General features: G+C 39.0%; 1 protein-coding gene across 7 annotated transcripts in view; it reads left to right on the top strand.

Moving 5' to 3' along the window:
- The window catches only part of EPB41L4B (erythrocyte membrane protein band 4.1 like 4B), a 194,265-nt gene that overhangs the window by 85,419 nt on the left and 92,820 nt on the right, over window positions 1–16,026 (top strand). For all 7 annotated transcript variants that reach the window (XM_071455149.1, XM_071455126.1, XM_071455107.1 and 4 more), the window contains exons 3-12: window positions 1,692–1,734; window positions 3,931–4,009; window positions 7,386–7,430; window positions 8,143–8,195; window positions 12,226–12,346; window positions 12,928–13,015; window positions 13,562–13,650; window positions 13,892–13,961; window positions 14,134–14,303; window positions 14,407–14,516. In XM_071455149.1, coding sequence (XP_071311250.1) covers window positions 1,692–1,734; window positions 3,931–4,009; window positions 7,386–7,430; window positions 8,143–8,195; window positions 12,226–12,346; window positions 12,928–13,015; window positions 13,562–13,650; window positions 13,892–13,961; window positions 14,134–14,303; window positions 14,407–14,516 — 868 coding nt within the window. The remainder of the gene's footprint in view (window positions 1–1,691; window positions 1,735–3,930; window positions 4,010–7,385; window positions 7,431–8,142; window positions 8,196–12,225; window positions 12,347–12,927; window positions 13,016–13,561; window positions 13,651–13,891; window positions 13,962–14,133; window positions 14,304–14,406; window positions 14,517–16,026) is intronic.

The following is a 16,026-nucleotide window of genomic DNA, read 5'->3' as shown; positions in this document are numbered from 1 at the left end:
AAAGTTACTCTTATTTGAGCTTTAATGTACCTTAAAGACCACATGCCAAGAAAAGGGACTATCAGCTGTTTTTTAACTGGGAATTATTATAGTTCAGGTTGTGCAGTGCTTGTTCCAGAACATGGTACTAACAGAAGTTTTCAGCATGTATTATAGATGTTTTTCTACATGAAAAACTTTTCTTTTAATGCATTAATTATATTTGTCTTTGAGGGACTTTTCTTTAGCCAAAATAAATATTAAATAGAAAGACATTTTCACAGCTAGGTGTTTGAAGAATGAAAAATTTATCTGCCCTGGAGCTGTGAAAGTAACTATCTTATATAATTTCAGTTTAAAAAAAAGCAAAGTTTCAATGTTGATATTTCTTTCCTTATCAAAAATTGGAGATTTCACAAGGCTGTAATTTTTCACAAGAGAGCAAAATAGAGACAAAGTAAATTACTTGTAACTCTAAGGATTGTATTTATATGAGCTGCTGTAATGTTTTATTTCCATTCTGGTAGAGATTTCTACCAGATTAGGATTATAAGAATTGATTTCTTGGCAGCCTCATGTAAGGGAGTCTTGCAAGTCTCCTGCAAATAAAATCACCTTCAGAATCATTGTTCCATTTTTCTTTCTCCCTCTTGGGAGATTTATTTACCTTAAGGGTCATAAGCTGTCAGACTTTTGATCTGTACACATCTATACCTGTGATAGATTTTTACATTGGTTTAGAACATAGTAATACTGGTATTTATTTACTGACTTGACAACAAATAATTCTGGACATCTATTCAGCCACAGAGCATGGTGGTGGTGTAACAATAAGTAGTCATTGAGAGATTATCCTTTTTCTGAAAACATTAATGCTTTAATAAGAAAGAAGGAAGAGGGTTTTCTCCTAAGATTTTGTTTCATAGTACCTAGTTCATAATTTTAAAATATATTTAAAGATAGAAAACCACTTATTTCAAAGAAATCCAAAACTCTCTTACCACTTTGTGTGACAGAAGCATTTACATGGAGTTGCTTCAAACAAGATTGCAGCCTTCTGTAGGACATTGAGCAGAGACTGTCAAAGATTTAAGCTAAATTTACACCAGATTGTGTTTCTTGCTGCCTTTCTGTAGATGCAACTTGTACTGACAAGAGAGTGCGTACATTTGGCTGGGAATCAGATGTTTTTGTCATCATTGTTGAACTATTCCAGATCTTCTGCCTTAGCTTAAAAAGGAAGGGGTGGGATATACATCAGTGTTTCCCAAATGCTTTTAATGGGGTTAAGTCTCCATCCTTACCATGAAAAAACTTGGCTATGGGGCAGTGGAAGGCAGGATAGTACAGGCTCTGGAGGGTCTCCATCAAACAGAGGTTTAAAGGAGGCTGAAACTCAGGGGTTTGGGGCAAAAGGGTGCTTTCCTTACACACCACTGCTTTGTGGCCTTGCATTTTGAAGTTTCTTCTCTGGAAGAGTGGCTTCCCTGGCAGTACTAATGAATTTAAAAATCAAGCTTTCCCATGTGGAAGAAGGGAAGTTATTAAACATGCCAATAAATACTTTCACCAATATGAGAAGTTTAAAAAATAAATATGGCACTATTTCCTTATAAGAGATTTTTATCTGTTAAATTTTATTGTAATTAGTTTATGGAGTCAACAAAATCTTGAAATGGAACTGCTTCTAAGTGTGGATTTTCTTTTTTTAGCACTGGTTGGACCATTCAAAATTCATTAAGAAGCAAATAAAAAGTAAGTACTGTGTCTCTGCCTGTTTATTTTGTTACTTCCTAAAGAATTTGAATTTAGTGTATTAGAACATGATAGAGAATGTTTAAATATGGCCTTTAATGGAATAAATATTCCTTAGAAAATAGTTTTAATTTAATGGGTAATTGGCTGACTGTATTGTGTCTAAAGGCAAGAGAACTTACTAAGCAGTAGCCAGGCCTTCAGAAGCCCTTGTTAAACCTGTGCTGTTTGTCTAAGGCAGAGTAGGTTGCCAGGTAATTTCAGTCTGATCTGTGAAATTGGGTTGCCCGGACACAGATCGCCGTTCCTGTTACTGCTTCTGATCCAGAACAGATATCTTGCAATTTCTTTCAGAGAGTGAATGGAAAATAATTCATTGTGTAATGATTAATTTTTAAATTTTTTTCCAGATTATTATTTTAGGAGTTTAACTAGCAGAAATACCTGCTGTTTTGTCAAATGTAGTTTTGAAATAGCTGCTGTTTCATCAAAGGTAGTTTTGGATGGAGGGGTTGGTGGACTGTATTTTCTGTGAAAATTGTCTAAGGAGGGGAAGTAGCTCCTGGATTTTTGATAATCTGGTTGCAGGCTTGGGTACAGTACAGCATTGGCATTAACATGTTTTGTTACAATACTGCAGTTGGCAACAGTCATGGGCCATGCTTCTCTGAGATTAAAATGTGTTTTTCAAGAAAATTGTTGACCCACCTTGGAGGACCTCACACAGACAGGTGTTGATTGCTTGAGTGGTGCTTTGCCTTTTGTTGGTTTTTTTTGATGAGTACCCAAGTATCTAGATGATTTTTGTAGACAGTGGAGTTCTTCAGAGGCCTTTAGGGTAGTTTGCTGTCACTCCATGGTATGTGGGTGTCAGCCTGCTAGAATCCATGGTGAAGATAGCTGCTATGGGTAAGGTTTTTGCTGTTTAGTTTTCTCTCCCCTTTTCATCACATAACAGACTGCTTTACCTTAGGTGACTAGCTGATTTGCAGCTGCACTTTCTCTAATAGCCTTGTCCTGGAAAATCAGTGAATTCTGTAAGACCTTCAGCCAATTTAGTTGCATTTTTTTTTGTCTGTTTTTAATGTGTGAAGAGCCTGTTTTCAAAAGAATTCAGCAAATCGTGGCTCTGAGGAATGCTGAAGAGGGAAGCAATTTGTTGGGTGTTGTAGAGGTCTGTCTCACAACAGGTTACTTTCCATTACCTTGAGTTTAGCAGATGCTTTGTGAAGAGTTTCTCCTTCATGATGGATGTTGCTCACCGCTGTCTTTTCCAAGTCATTATCTCACCTTTGCAGACCTCAGCAGTGGTGCCGAGCTGTGAGCTCAGGGTGCTATAACCTGACTTACAGGAGCTGTAAGGGAGACAGAATCAAAGCTCTAATTAGCTGCATATAACTTACTGGAAGGATCATTAATAGGCACATGTTTGCTTGTTGATGTGGTGTTACAGAAGACCTTAGAAAAGCGAGGAAAAGTAATTTTTCCATCAGTTAATACATCAGCAGGCAGCTGCCCGGAAGATGAGGGTTAGGCAGATAAGGATGCATTGGTCAGGGTTCCATGGTAGCTGGGTAACTTCCTGTTGTCTGTGTTACATGGGAAGTCCAATGTAGCATTCACCTTCTGATTTCAGGAAACACAGTTCTTGCAACCCCATGGAATTTTTTTAGCTTCCTGTATTCATGGGTGCCTTCTAGAGTCTTCTCCAGAACTTTTCAGTCTATTTATCTTACCTTTTCAAATTAATGTGTTTCAGTTGAAAGCTGATCTATTGGGTAGGGGTTTTTTTTGGAGTAGTGTTTGTGCCTGGTAAGAAGGAGCATCACCCCCTCCTTGCCTCTTCCTTCCATTTCCCCCTGGGCCCAGCAACAGGGAGTGTACCTGGAAATTGCTGTCATTCACAAATGCTGTGAGGCACCCCTCTTTGGACAAAAAATGTGTTTGACAAATGGACTATTGCCTTGACAAAATTGAATTAATGAGTATCAAAAATTATGGTAATTATCTCTATTTTTTGTTTACTGCATGCATTTTTAAATTAAAAAAACCCATGAAATATTTTCTTTGACGAATCTGAAAAATGTAATTAATTTTGGGTCTCTTGGGTTGTGGGGTGGTGTGGCGACTGTTCTGCCTCAGCAGGACTACAATGAGTATAAACCTTTTTTCCCCCAAAAATCTCTGCATGTGCAGTTGGACCTCCGTACACGCTGCATTTTCGCATTAAGTACTACTCGTCAGAGCCCAACAACCTTCACGAAGAGTTCACAAGGTAGGAACTGCGCGTGGCCGATGGGGGATTTGAGACACCTCAGGCACGTAGGGGTACTGCAAGCAGGTGATTTGAGCTTTCTTATTAAGGGTGCTCATTTTGTCTGCCTCCTTAGGTGTTTTCCTACAGTCAGAGAAACATCTTGTTTTTTATTTGCTGCCAGAAAGCATCCATGGGCCTCTCCAAGCATGTTTGTGTGTTGGAGATGCTGCGTTCTGGTGCTTTGAAGTTGGCAAAGAAGGGCAGAATTGGGTGGGGAAAGCTGCAGCTGGGAGACACCTGCTCTTGATAGCTGCCGTCCTCTGAGAGGGGTTTCCATCATGTCCTGCTAAAATGCCAGTGCCCTGCTTTGTTCCTCCTGCCCTGAGACTTGGGCGTGATTTAATAGTGCTACCAAGGGTAGAGAATTGTGGGAATAGCCAGCTTGAGCTCTGGGGTGAGAGTTGGTTGAATCACTTCTGCTTCCCTGTGGTACTCTGAAGAAAAAGCCTGCCTTGTATAAAGTCACTCTACAAATATCTGGAAGTCTTTATTTTCAATCTGCTGGGCTCTTTCTGTGGACCTGTACATTGCTGGATCCATAGCACCTTGGTTTAGAGGATATTCTGAAAGCTGGGAAAGGACCAGCTGGGGTTTACTTATCTTTTGTATCTGCTTACTTTGTGTCTTCCCTGTATAGTATTCATCTGTCTTAATGTTACTTTATCTTTTCTTTTGTTCTGCCTCTCACCGTAGGGCACTTTCTGTGTCTTCTAATTTGCTTGGCAATAATCAGTGTACTCCTAATCAGCCTAAGGTGTTTAAAGATGGTTGATTGTTGTAGTTCGTGTGCATGTGATGTTTACACTAAACTTATGCCTGCAGGCAGATGATTACTGTCTCCCTGCTGTCTGCTGTGCCCACCATGGGTTTTTTCACTGCCTGAGACAAGATTAAAGGGCTAATTGTCACCACCTCATGATAGAGACATACGGTCTTCAATATCGGTTATCAATTTAGTCCAGCAGTGATAATTCAATAAAAGGGCATATTCCTATAGAATGTATGATTAACTTATAGAAATCCCTGCCACTTATGTAGCTAAGTATAAAATATTAAGACAAGCCAAAAATCGGGATGATTTATGGACATCTCTAATGAGAAAATGGAGTTAAATTAGTAGGAATAATATATGTTTTCTGGAAATTGATGTAAGTCTTCATACATCAGGGTGCATGTCTGACAAGTATTACATTTCCCCTGTGGTCAAATTATGGCATTACTGTCTACCACAAGATTTCTCTCTTATGTGCTCTGAAGCATATGATCCTAGTCACTGTGAGATTGGGTTTCTGAGCTATGTGATCATTGCTGTGATCAAGTAAGACATTTTGTCTGAAAGTATTAACCTCTGATGCCTTGTGATCTAATTATTGCTGAAAGGTGACATTTCAGAAGACTATTTTAATTAGAAAAACACTTTAGTCAGCTAAATATTCAGTGTTGTGAACAATTTCTTTTAATTAAGCCTGACAGAAGACCACTGTGAAACTGTGTAAGAAAAATTGGGGCGCCTTTTTTTTTTTGCCCTTTTTTTTTTTTTTTTTTTGGTTGGGGAAAGTAATTTTGAATTTAAGAATTTTATAGTTCTTCAATTTTTAATGCTTTCAATTAATGGAGGTTTTTCTTAAGAGTCTTTATGCTAGTTGGATCATATTTTTCATGTAGCTTGTTGAGTGAAAAGTGAAGATGTATACTCAAAATAATTCCAAGTAGAAGAAAATCATCCTTAACAGTAACTATGAACTTTTCAGGTAGGGGGTGTTTAAAATTCCTTCTGGAGATCTGCTTTCTAGTAGACTTCAATTTCTAGTGAAGCTAAAAACATCATATTCTCATAATTAACACAATATTGGTAAGCATTAAAACTGCTCTGTCTTTTTTTTTGTTTAAAAACACAGTTGAAATACAGTGCATTTTGGAAGACATCTTCTGTCACTTCTGTGAGACTTGATTAGTTAGTTTAGTTAGAAGAACAACAGAGGAACACGTCTGTACATTGTGTTGTGGAGAATTTTCTAAGTTATCTTGCTGATTTGGAGTAGCAACAATTGAGATGCCAGTGTTTGCCAGCCTGTGCACAGAAAAAGAAGAAGGATAAGCCATACCCATCAGAATGGGGCTGCAGCACTGCACAAGCCCCCTGAAACTGATAGCTGCACTGCCCCGAGTCTTCTTGCAAGTTTAGAAGAGTTCATGGGATTGTGCATGATCCAGACTATCAATAAGAACTGGATGTATACTTGTCTACCCTTAATCTACACATGCAAATACCCAGATTTGATTGGCAGTCAGGTATTAGCCAAGTATGTGAATCCGAGATGTATCAAAGAGCTAACGTGGATAAATCTGATTCTGCTCTAGTGTTATCATGAGAAATTTCAATCTTCCTTTTCATTTCTGTTTTCCCTTTCTGGTTTCAACTGTTTGTCCTTCACCACATTCACTCCCCATTCTCTGTGATGAAAAAACCCCACTTTGTCTTTCTAGCATTCTTTGTAAAGACAAGAGAGGTCTGTGTTTGCGTTTACTGGGATCTCAGGAGTGCTTCATGCTTTCTTCTCTTGAGTCACTCATCTTTGCAAGCCTCACCCCACAGTGTCCAGAGCAGTGCAGAGCCTGCCTCTGCCTTCCTGTCCTCTACACACCCCTTGCATGACCCAGGGCACTTGTGCATGCCTCAGAGCCCAGCTCTGAGTGGTGTCAGTGAAGCATGCCTACAACTGAAGATTAGCAAAGCAACAGCTTAAAATACTACAACAGTGTGAAGGCTGTAAATTCCTACTTGGCATATTAAATAAATGTGTGAGGTCTACAGAATTCTTTTATTCAGAACTCTGCTATTTTAAAGTGACATTTTGGTATGAAACTTTCCTTTTGCCCAATTTGGACTTTTTCCATGTTCTGTATTTGTGTTTGAGAAGGCAGCCCTGAAGCCCACATGCCTTTATCTGTGGTTTGTTTCTAGATACTGTAGTTCGATTCCTGCCTGAATTAGGTGAGACCCAAGTTTAGGAGAACACTGCAGTGTTAGTAACATTTAGGTTGCTGTGGTGTATGCTCAGATAGAGCAGATCCTAAACATTAGCAAGACTTTGGGCAATGTCTTGAACACAACCAGTGGACAAAAAAATCTTCTCTTTGATTTTAGTGGAAGCCGTGGGAACTTTGAAGCTTGCAGGGTGTGTCTGTGTGATCCCAAAGGCCCTTTTTTTGTAAAGAGCAAGTTACTCAAATTGCTGTTACTACTCAATGAATTGGAATATTCTTCCAGCCAATGGAACTAGAAGGATGCCACTGTAATTACTTTTGACTTTCTGAATTTTTTATTTGTCAGGTACCTGTTTGTATTACAGCTCCGGCAAGACATTCTTTCAGGGAAGTAAGTACCTTTTTACACTTGCAGCTGTAATTTAAAGAATGTATAATAGTTAATCTCCTAGTGCATTTTTTTTTTTCTTTAGAATACAGACATATAGGACTTTGTGTGTATCATGACTATATTACTGACAAACAGAATGGGTAAAGATTTTGATCGATTGATGAGGTGATGGAAGTGTTTAAAGAGAGTGAAGACTGTCCTGGGTGTTATGACTTGAAAATGTAACATGGGCTTGCCACATAATTTCAGTATGGTGGGTGAAATAGAGGATGAGAAAGTTGAAGTGCAACACTTTTTGTTCAGGTCAACTCTGAAAAAATACTTTGTGTTTTTATACTCCTACTGTGACCAATATTCATTCACACTTGCACTATTTTTTTTTTAATTACAGAAATAAAAAACCTCAAAGTCGTATAGTCTAAAATACAGTGTTAAAGCAAAAATGGTTCCTTAGTTGATTTAGTGTTTTCTCTGTTAGTTCAATCTTGATTTATAGTGAAGTGTATCATATTTAATGCTAATCAGAATGTACCAACTTAGGAAATAATGATATACAAGAAACAATTAATTGTAGATGTTTCATAGCATGAGTAGTTTGTGGAAGTTAATGTTTCCAGTTTTTGTATCAGGCTTCTTTTCAGTTTAATTGCAAGAGGAATTCACTGCCAAGAGATGGGATTTTTTATAGTTCTGGTTTTTGTTTTGTTTTTAGACTGAAATGCCCATATGAAACTGCTGTTGAACTAGCAGCTCTGTGTCTTCAAGGTATGCAATCTTTTGAAAGTGGTTTGTCCTAATTTATTGAAAAACTCATTTACTGGTTTCTTTTCTTTTGTTACTAATGCATTCTTACTGATCATATAGAAATGCCATTCTTTTACCCAAGGAGGAGAATTTTAGGGAGATGACTTTCTTGACTTGCCTCCATTCATACCTTCTGATCTACATTAGCCAATATCAGCACACCTGGTATGGGGAGGGAGACTTTAAAGCATGGCTGGACAAAAGTTTCATGGAAACCCAGGGCTGATCAGGGAAGAAGAACCCAAAATAGCTCCCTGCTGAGGGAGAAGCTGTGGTGCATGCTCAAGTGTTACCACTTGAGGCTGAAGAGCCAGCTGGCCCTTCACACTGTTTGTGGGAGGTGGGTGCCTGTGAATTTGGGCTTCCTGCTGCCTGAACTGTGCCTGGGAGAAGAAGCCTCCACAGTGGGTGACTCAGGAGATGGTTACAGGGCAGGAGGGAGGAAGTGGCAGGTACAGGAGAGGAGAGAATTACATGGGAGGGTAAGAACTAAGATCACTTCTTAGTGGCAGGAGCAAGGATTTCACTATGTAAAAGCAATTCCAGTATACTGGGTTTCATTATGTCATTGTAGGACAGTGTGGTTTTTTGTTGCTGCAAGCATGTTAATACAAATATTTGTTCCATTTCAAGCAATTTGTTTTGCAGATGGGGAGGAAATTTTTGTAATGAAGCTTAAATCAAGTTCATTTTTTTCTAAAAGAAAGTGCAGTGAGCTGGACCATTCTAAGCAAATCAGCAGCAACATTAATTGAAATGAAAAATTCTCTTCCTGTTTCACTGGTGGTTGGGCCATGGCACACAGAGAGCTTGGGCAGAGTTGCTTAGTTGAATACAGCAATGGAAGTAACTCAGTGGTTCTGGATGAACTTGACAGGCAAAACTGGGAATTCAGTTCCAAGCAGCAACAGGTGTAAATCTTAAGGCAGTGGATTGTTTTACTGCAGCAGTTGGCACAACTGTGATTGGCAGATGTGCAGAGAGCTGCTGCAGGCAGACTCCTTTTGTCTTTTTGAGGTGAAGGAAATGTGGAGCCCAAATTTGATTTGTTGCTTATGTTTCCACAGATAAAAACTCCAGTAGCCTCACATCTGGTCCAAGCAAACAATAATAGGTTAATGCCTCAAAATTTTGGGTAGCAGCTGACACCTGTGATTACTGTGTAAATGCAATACATCATGTTTATGTCCATCATGTTTATGATTTGTCCAGCTATCTACCAAAACTAATACCCTTGCTGTCTGTGGGAACATTGTTTTATACTTTTTTGCTTTTTTTTTTTTCAGTTTCAGTTTTCCACTATTTTGATATGATTGCAATAAGCTTGTCCAAAATTATTTCATTATTGCAACTCATTCATTCTCTGTGCTGGCATACATAATAATAAGTATTTTTGATGTCAAGTTTGCTACATTTTATTGACATTGGAAACATAATTAAGCAGAAAAGTATAAAGAAATTTTGATTATTCCCTCCTCAGTGGGCTACATTTTCTTTGTAAAATGCAGTCTTGCTCCTTAGTGTGCTTTTCCTAAGAGTGGGGGAAAAGCTATGAATTGCTATTTAGGCATTGGTAGTCTGAGCCCTCTGAAAGAAAAGTCTTTTCACAGATAAGCTTTAAATTTCATACATGTCTCTTTTTTATCAAGGGAGTTTTCTGTTCAAGTAATTCTTGGTTTCCAATAGCAATTTCCAAGGGTTTGTTTTTTTGGGGTTTTTTTTGTGAATCATCTTTCAAGCATAAATTGTTGATTTGTTGCCAGTCCCTTGAAGGAAATTCTGTAGCAAGTAACATTGGTTTGTAGTATGGGGTAACATACCAAGCAGATAGGTAATATTATTCTTCACTTAGGGTTTATCTGTGGAAATACTGTCATCAAACTTGAGTTCTCACTGTTACACTTAGTTTTTAACTGCATCATTAGTGTTGTATTCTCTTAGTATTTTACCAGATACACTTTTGAAGCTGCTAATTAAATTAAAAAGGAAAACATTTTCTCACTTGACAGATTTTCAGTTCTAATCATAAGACATCCTCATGGAATACTGCAAACTTTTTTCTCTCTGTATAGAAGAATCAGCTATATATTTAAAAATAAATATATTTTTGGAGTTTTCAAAAACTTTCTAGGAAATATCCTTTTGAAAATATCCCACAGGTTATTTTTTGAAGAACACAGATAATGTATATGCTTGTGTTATACACCTGCCCCACCTTTCACACCCCCCCTCAAAAAAGAACCAAAAAGAGTCATGCCAAAGCATGTAATGAAGACAAAAATTAAGAGATGGGTCTTCTGCTGTGTCCTTGCATTTCAAAATATGAGTGCTGCTGAGCCTCTCTGTGTGTCTTCTGTCCTACAAGCTCATGATTCTTCTCATCCCTACACATCCTCCTTACAGCACAGTCAGCCTTTGCTCCCCACCTCCTCTCTCAGTTAAATAGTAGAGAAATCTCCCATGTTTTTCCTAGATGGTTGGCAACACATCAAACTTCAGATCCTTACCTTTTTCTCTCCCCTTGAAGTCCTCCTTGCTAATGTGTTTTCTGTGGCTCCCTCTTCTATACTGGAGACTGGACAGTTTAATTACTGCCAGTATAACATCTGTGTTAAATAGGCTTCCAGCTTTCATGAAACAGCCAGGGAGCTGAGATATCTGTACATCCTTTTCTTTAACAGAGATAAGAATACTGTAACTCACTATGGAAGATAACTGTTGAGAGAAAAAAATGTGTGTGAGACAGTAATTAAAGATGAAGACCAATGAACTCATCTCTTTAATATCCTCAGGACTGCTAAATGTCTCAGCAAAGCTCAAGTTCTCAAAACCACCTAGTAGGTGTTATCAGCCAACAGATTGGATTTTGAATGTAACTTCCTATCTACTAATGGATCCTGTTAAGTATTTTTGAAGTCTGGCTGTGACTGAAATTTTTGCAGCTGTTAAGTGTAAAAGCACCCTGAAGGAATAAAACTGTTTTCTTCAAGGGATTTAGTTTCCCTCTATGCTTTTCCATTTTTATTTTTATTTTGGTAGTAGTAGTAGTAGGAGTAGTAAACAGTTAAGAAGTGCTGACTGACAGAGGCCTGGTTGGGAATCACATCATGTGTCAGGTGACACATGGTATTGCTGAAGAGTGTATTTTCCACTGGTGCTTGCCACACAGTCCTGAGGAAGCCACGCTGCAGCCTCTGAGTACAGCTGAGAGGCTCCAGGAGCAAAGCCGTCACAGACACAAGGCAGTTAAGAGTGCCAGTCACTGAAATGCTCAGCACTTGCATCTCCTGCTGAGCTCAGTGGAGTGGGAAAGTATTCTGCTCCTAGAAAAGAAAACACCAGAGCCTAAGCATATAAGTAGAAAGTGACACCTTAATTATGTCAATGTTTCAGCATTTGTTTCCTTAAAATTATTAATCTGAATATCACACCACCACTGTGATTTAAAAAACCACACAGCTTTATCACTGGTTTAATGAGACTAGGTATTACCTTCATGTTTTGACATGAATAGAAACATAACTCCTGAACTTGTCCTGAAGTGGTACAAATAACAAAGCATGCAATAGAATGGGAAGTGTTAGGGAGTGAAAAGTAGGCAATGAGAGGAAGTTTCAAAGTCACCTCTTCTAAAACAGAAGATGCATTGATGATTGTTTTTAATAGAAATTTTATTTCCTATAAGTGCTTTAAAATCCAGAGAAGCAGCTTTAGTTGAGCTGGTTCAGTCATAACATTCTTGAATGTCAGAATTCTGTACCACAACCTTACTCTGCTCCTGCAAATGCATTTATCTGACTTCTGCTGTGAAATCTGGCTTGAATTTACTGGGGCCAGGAGTGGGGGGATGGGATGGATCTTAATTTAAAGCATTCTGCAACGTGCTTAGGAACATGCAAACTATCCTTGTCTTTGTAGGGATAATGGAATTGAGTATTTCTGGTCATCCCAAGATCTTTATATTTTTAATTTCTCAATTGATTGATTTCAGCTGAGTTGGGAGAGTGTGAGCACCCTGAGCACACACCAGAGCTCGTGTCTGAATTCAGGTTTGCACCAAACCAGACTGAAGCAATGGAATTTGACATTTTTCAGAAATGGAAAGAGTGCAGGTAGAGTACCTGTGTGGGAGTGGGGTCTCTAGCAACAGGTTTTCTTCTCTTCCAAAGTCAAATCCTTTCAACAGGCTTTCAACAGAAGTGGGGGTTATGTTTGTCAGTGGAGAAGTATTGTAAAAAGGCTTTGAGCCCTCTCATTCCCTAGAAATGGCAGGCAGTAATTTAGGTTTAATGGTTTTTCTTTAGATCATTTTGTAATAATTTAAGGAGATGGGTCTTTTTCCTGTTTATGTTAGAAATAAATCTTTTTCGCTCTCTTTCTCTCCTTTTTCATTCAAACAAATTTTGTGTTCAGAGTGGTAGCAGACTCATTTTCCTGTCTTTTATTAATAAATATGGTACATTTCAGTGATGCTTTGTTACCTGAACTTTCATCCTTATTGGCAATTTTAGACCTTTTTGCATTTTCAGTCCTCTGTTCTATTTTCATTTGGAGGGAAGATGGTAAAAACATAAGCTAAAATTTAGTGTCATTAAGATTGAGGACACAAAGAAAAGGGTTAGGAGAATGAATCTGAAAGCATTTAAAGTGGATACAAATTTTTTACTATGAAGCATGAATTTTATGTTCATAGGGGAAAGAGCCCGGCGCAGGCTGAGTTGTGCTACTTGAACAAAGCTAAATGGCTAGAAATGTATGGTGTAGATATGCATGTAGTTAAGGTAAGATCCATGTGATGTTTTATTTTATCAGTGTGAGGTCCCTGCCCTGGTGTGGGTCAGTCCCTGAGGAGTGTCCTTGTTATGGTCTGGGTTGTCCCATGGGCCGTGGTCCCTCCCAAGTCATTCCCACCTGCAGCACTCCTCCCAAGGGTGCTTCTCTGTGCTCCCACTGCATCCCTTTCCTATGCCTTTTCCTGTGTCCCTCAGTTCCTTCCTGTTGTGTCTCCTTCCCCTGTCAGGAACTTGAACAGGTGAGGTGAGGTGTGGGCTGCCGTGGATGCATTGTTGGTGTGGGTCCATCGCCATGGATCTCAGAGCCTCTTTGAGCAGCACATGGCCTCCTCCCACATAGGATACCCTGCAGCCTCCCGTTGCCAAAATATACCACTCTGCACCCAGTACAGCTGCACATTCTTCTGCTCTGCAATGTTAAAAAATGTGGCAACTTTATTGTTTAGTTTAAGACCTATGGATTTTGCAATACTACTGTATTAAAATGTACACAGCTCATGGCAGCTTGATTATTTATTCTGTACTTGCTTGCAGGGAAGAGATGGTTGTGAATATGCTCTTGGACTGACACCAACAGGCATATTGATCTTTGAAGGAGCCAACAAAATAGGCTTATTCTTTTGGTAATCTGCTTTTGTGTTATATTCCTTTTTGTTAAAATGCTGAAATCTTTCTCCTTTGCATAATGGGATCTTGACTGTATTTTGTAATTAATAATTGAATCTACAAAGTTTAAAATCTGAAGGTTAAATCTCAAGGTGGATTGGCCTGGTTAGAAGTACCACTCTCAAATGTGAAATAGTTGTAGAAATAAAATTATTTTAATATTATTTTAATTCTGTTCTTTTTTATTTTTGTGTTTAGGCCTAAAATCACAAAAATGGACTTTAAAAAGAGCAAACTAACGCTCGTGGTTGTAGAAGATGATGAACAGGTAACTTCTTTCCCTTACTTGAGCCTGATCCAACAAAGTGTGGTGTGTGCTCAGGCTGGTAAGAACACAAGGGAGGCTCAGCACACTGTTGGCCCAGGCTGTGTTTCTCCTACCAAGGACAATAACTAATATCATGCATGCCAACTTCCAAAGCTTTTGTTTCTGCATTTAGGGCAGAGAGCAAGAGCACACATTTGTTTTCCGGTTAGACAGTGCCAAAACGTGCAAACATTTGTGGAAATGTGCGGTGGAGCACCACGCTTTCTTCAGATTGCGAGCCCCAGCAAATAGTAAATCTAGTAGATCCGACTTCATAAGGCTGGGATCACGCTTCAGATTCAGGTATCTAGTGAAGTAACAGCAATATATTTATCTTTGTACAAAGGAGCAGGTATAGCTTCCAGCAGAAGGCAGCAGTTTACTTTGTCTGTTTCTGTGTTTTAAGTGGGAGGACAGAATATCAAGCGACACACGGGACGAGGTTACGCAGAACTAGCACGTTTGAAAGAAGGCCCAGCAAGAGATACCCCTCTAGGAGGCATTCCACTTACAAGGGTAAGTGTTTCTAGACATCTGTGCACTGAGCTGGTCATGCAGGTGTCCCATTAAATCCTATAAATGACACATTACAATCATGACATCTGTACCACATTATAAAAAGAAGAGTACGTCAGATCACCTGGAAACTCAGAACATGCATGGAGGATTTTTTGCCAGAGTTCGTTGTTTCCCTTTTCTGTTTTTAATCTCTATCTACAATTAATTCTTCCACCCCCATCTGTGGAGGAGGTCCCTATGGTTTCTTTTGTTGCTCTATTGAGGAGGAAAGAAAAGTTGCAGAAAACCCACTAAGGCAAAGCGTGTAATGTTTTTTTGAAGAATTGCTTGTGTCATGTGAGGTGGAGCAGTGTCCAAAAGCCTCACTGACTTGCTTATCTAGCCAGACAATTTTAGGGTTATTGGGCAGTCTCATTATGCAGTTGTTGTGGCTTTTCTGACTGTAATGACATGTTATTCACCTGTCCAGACTTTGACCTTAACTAGCATGCCCGGGGAATTGAGATGTGCTGAATTTAAATGGAATGACAAGGAATTAATTCCCCTTGTGGTTTTGTAATTTGTCTTTAAAAACTTGAGCTTTTTGTTCCATGTAGAAAAAGCTTGAGGTTTTTGTTTCTCCTAGGAAGGAGCACTGCAGGATAACTCTCTCCAAATTCTGTATTACTTGAGCCTGCAGGTATAGTTGCTGTATGGAGCAAGGCTGCTGTACACAGTAGGGTGAGATGGCATTCCCTTAGAATGTCTTTGCACTCGTTTGCATTTCCAGAATATAAACTACAGTTCCATGAGCAGCCCTTGTGGTATTATGGGGACATTTTTGTCTCATTTACAGTGGGGGGAGAAAGGATGAGAAGCATGCATGCTTTCTAGAGGCTGTAACTCTTTCCCCTGCTTCCTTCCTTAGTACATGGAAGGAGTTAAACTGAAATGCAAATTTAATACATCTGTGAGATGCTGTTATGTGAGACATGAGAGTCAACTATATAGTGTGAGCTATTTTCTAAGTGGAAGAATGAATTCTTTAAATTTAATTCTTGCCGTAACAGGATCTGACAGACCTGCAGGTTTTGCCTTGAGTCTCAGTGCTTCTGTACTTATGTCTCTGAGAGAGAGGCAGAAGAGAGAAAGTGTGGCTTATGCTTAATTATGTTCTCTGTCCATTGCAGCCAATCAGAACTTCTTTCACACCCAAGTGATTGTCTTCTAGAGAGCTCAACAGCATGTTTATTAAGTTAATGCAAAAACTCTCTGTAGGTTGTCTTTTCATGCATCTTTTGGCCATTAAGCCCTGTGTCTAAATGCAACCCACAAGGGTTGGATTCTCCCCTAGCTCTGTCACTTCTGAGACTTCTGCAGTGTGTCATTGACTTCCTGCATTCAGCAGTCAGTTGGATCTTCACTTTCTCTCTGAGAAGTTTTTTTAGTTCTCTTGAAACACACACAGTCATGGAAAAGAGATGATACCCCCCAGTTACTCAGCTGCCACCTTCACCATTCTTTCCAG

Source organism: Agelaius tricolor, unplaced genomic scaffold, assembly GCF_023055355.1.
Source record: "Agelaius tricolor isolate 1412-34295 unplaced genomic scaffold, bAgeTri1.0.p SCAF_2, whole genome shotgun sequence".
In the NCBI taxonomy this organism is placed as follows: Eukaryota; Metazoa; Chordata; class Aves; order Passeriformes; family Icteridae; genus Agelaius; species Agelaius tricolor.
This window is presented reverse-complemented; position numbering and strand designations above follow the sequence as displayed.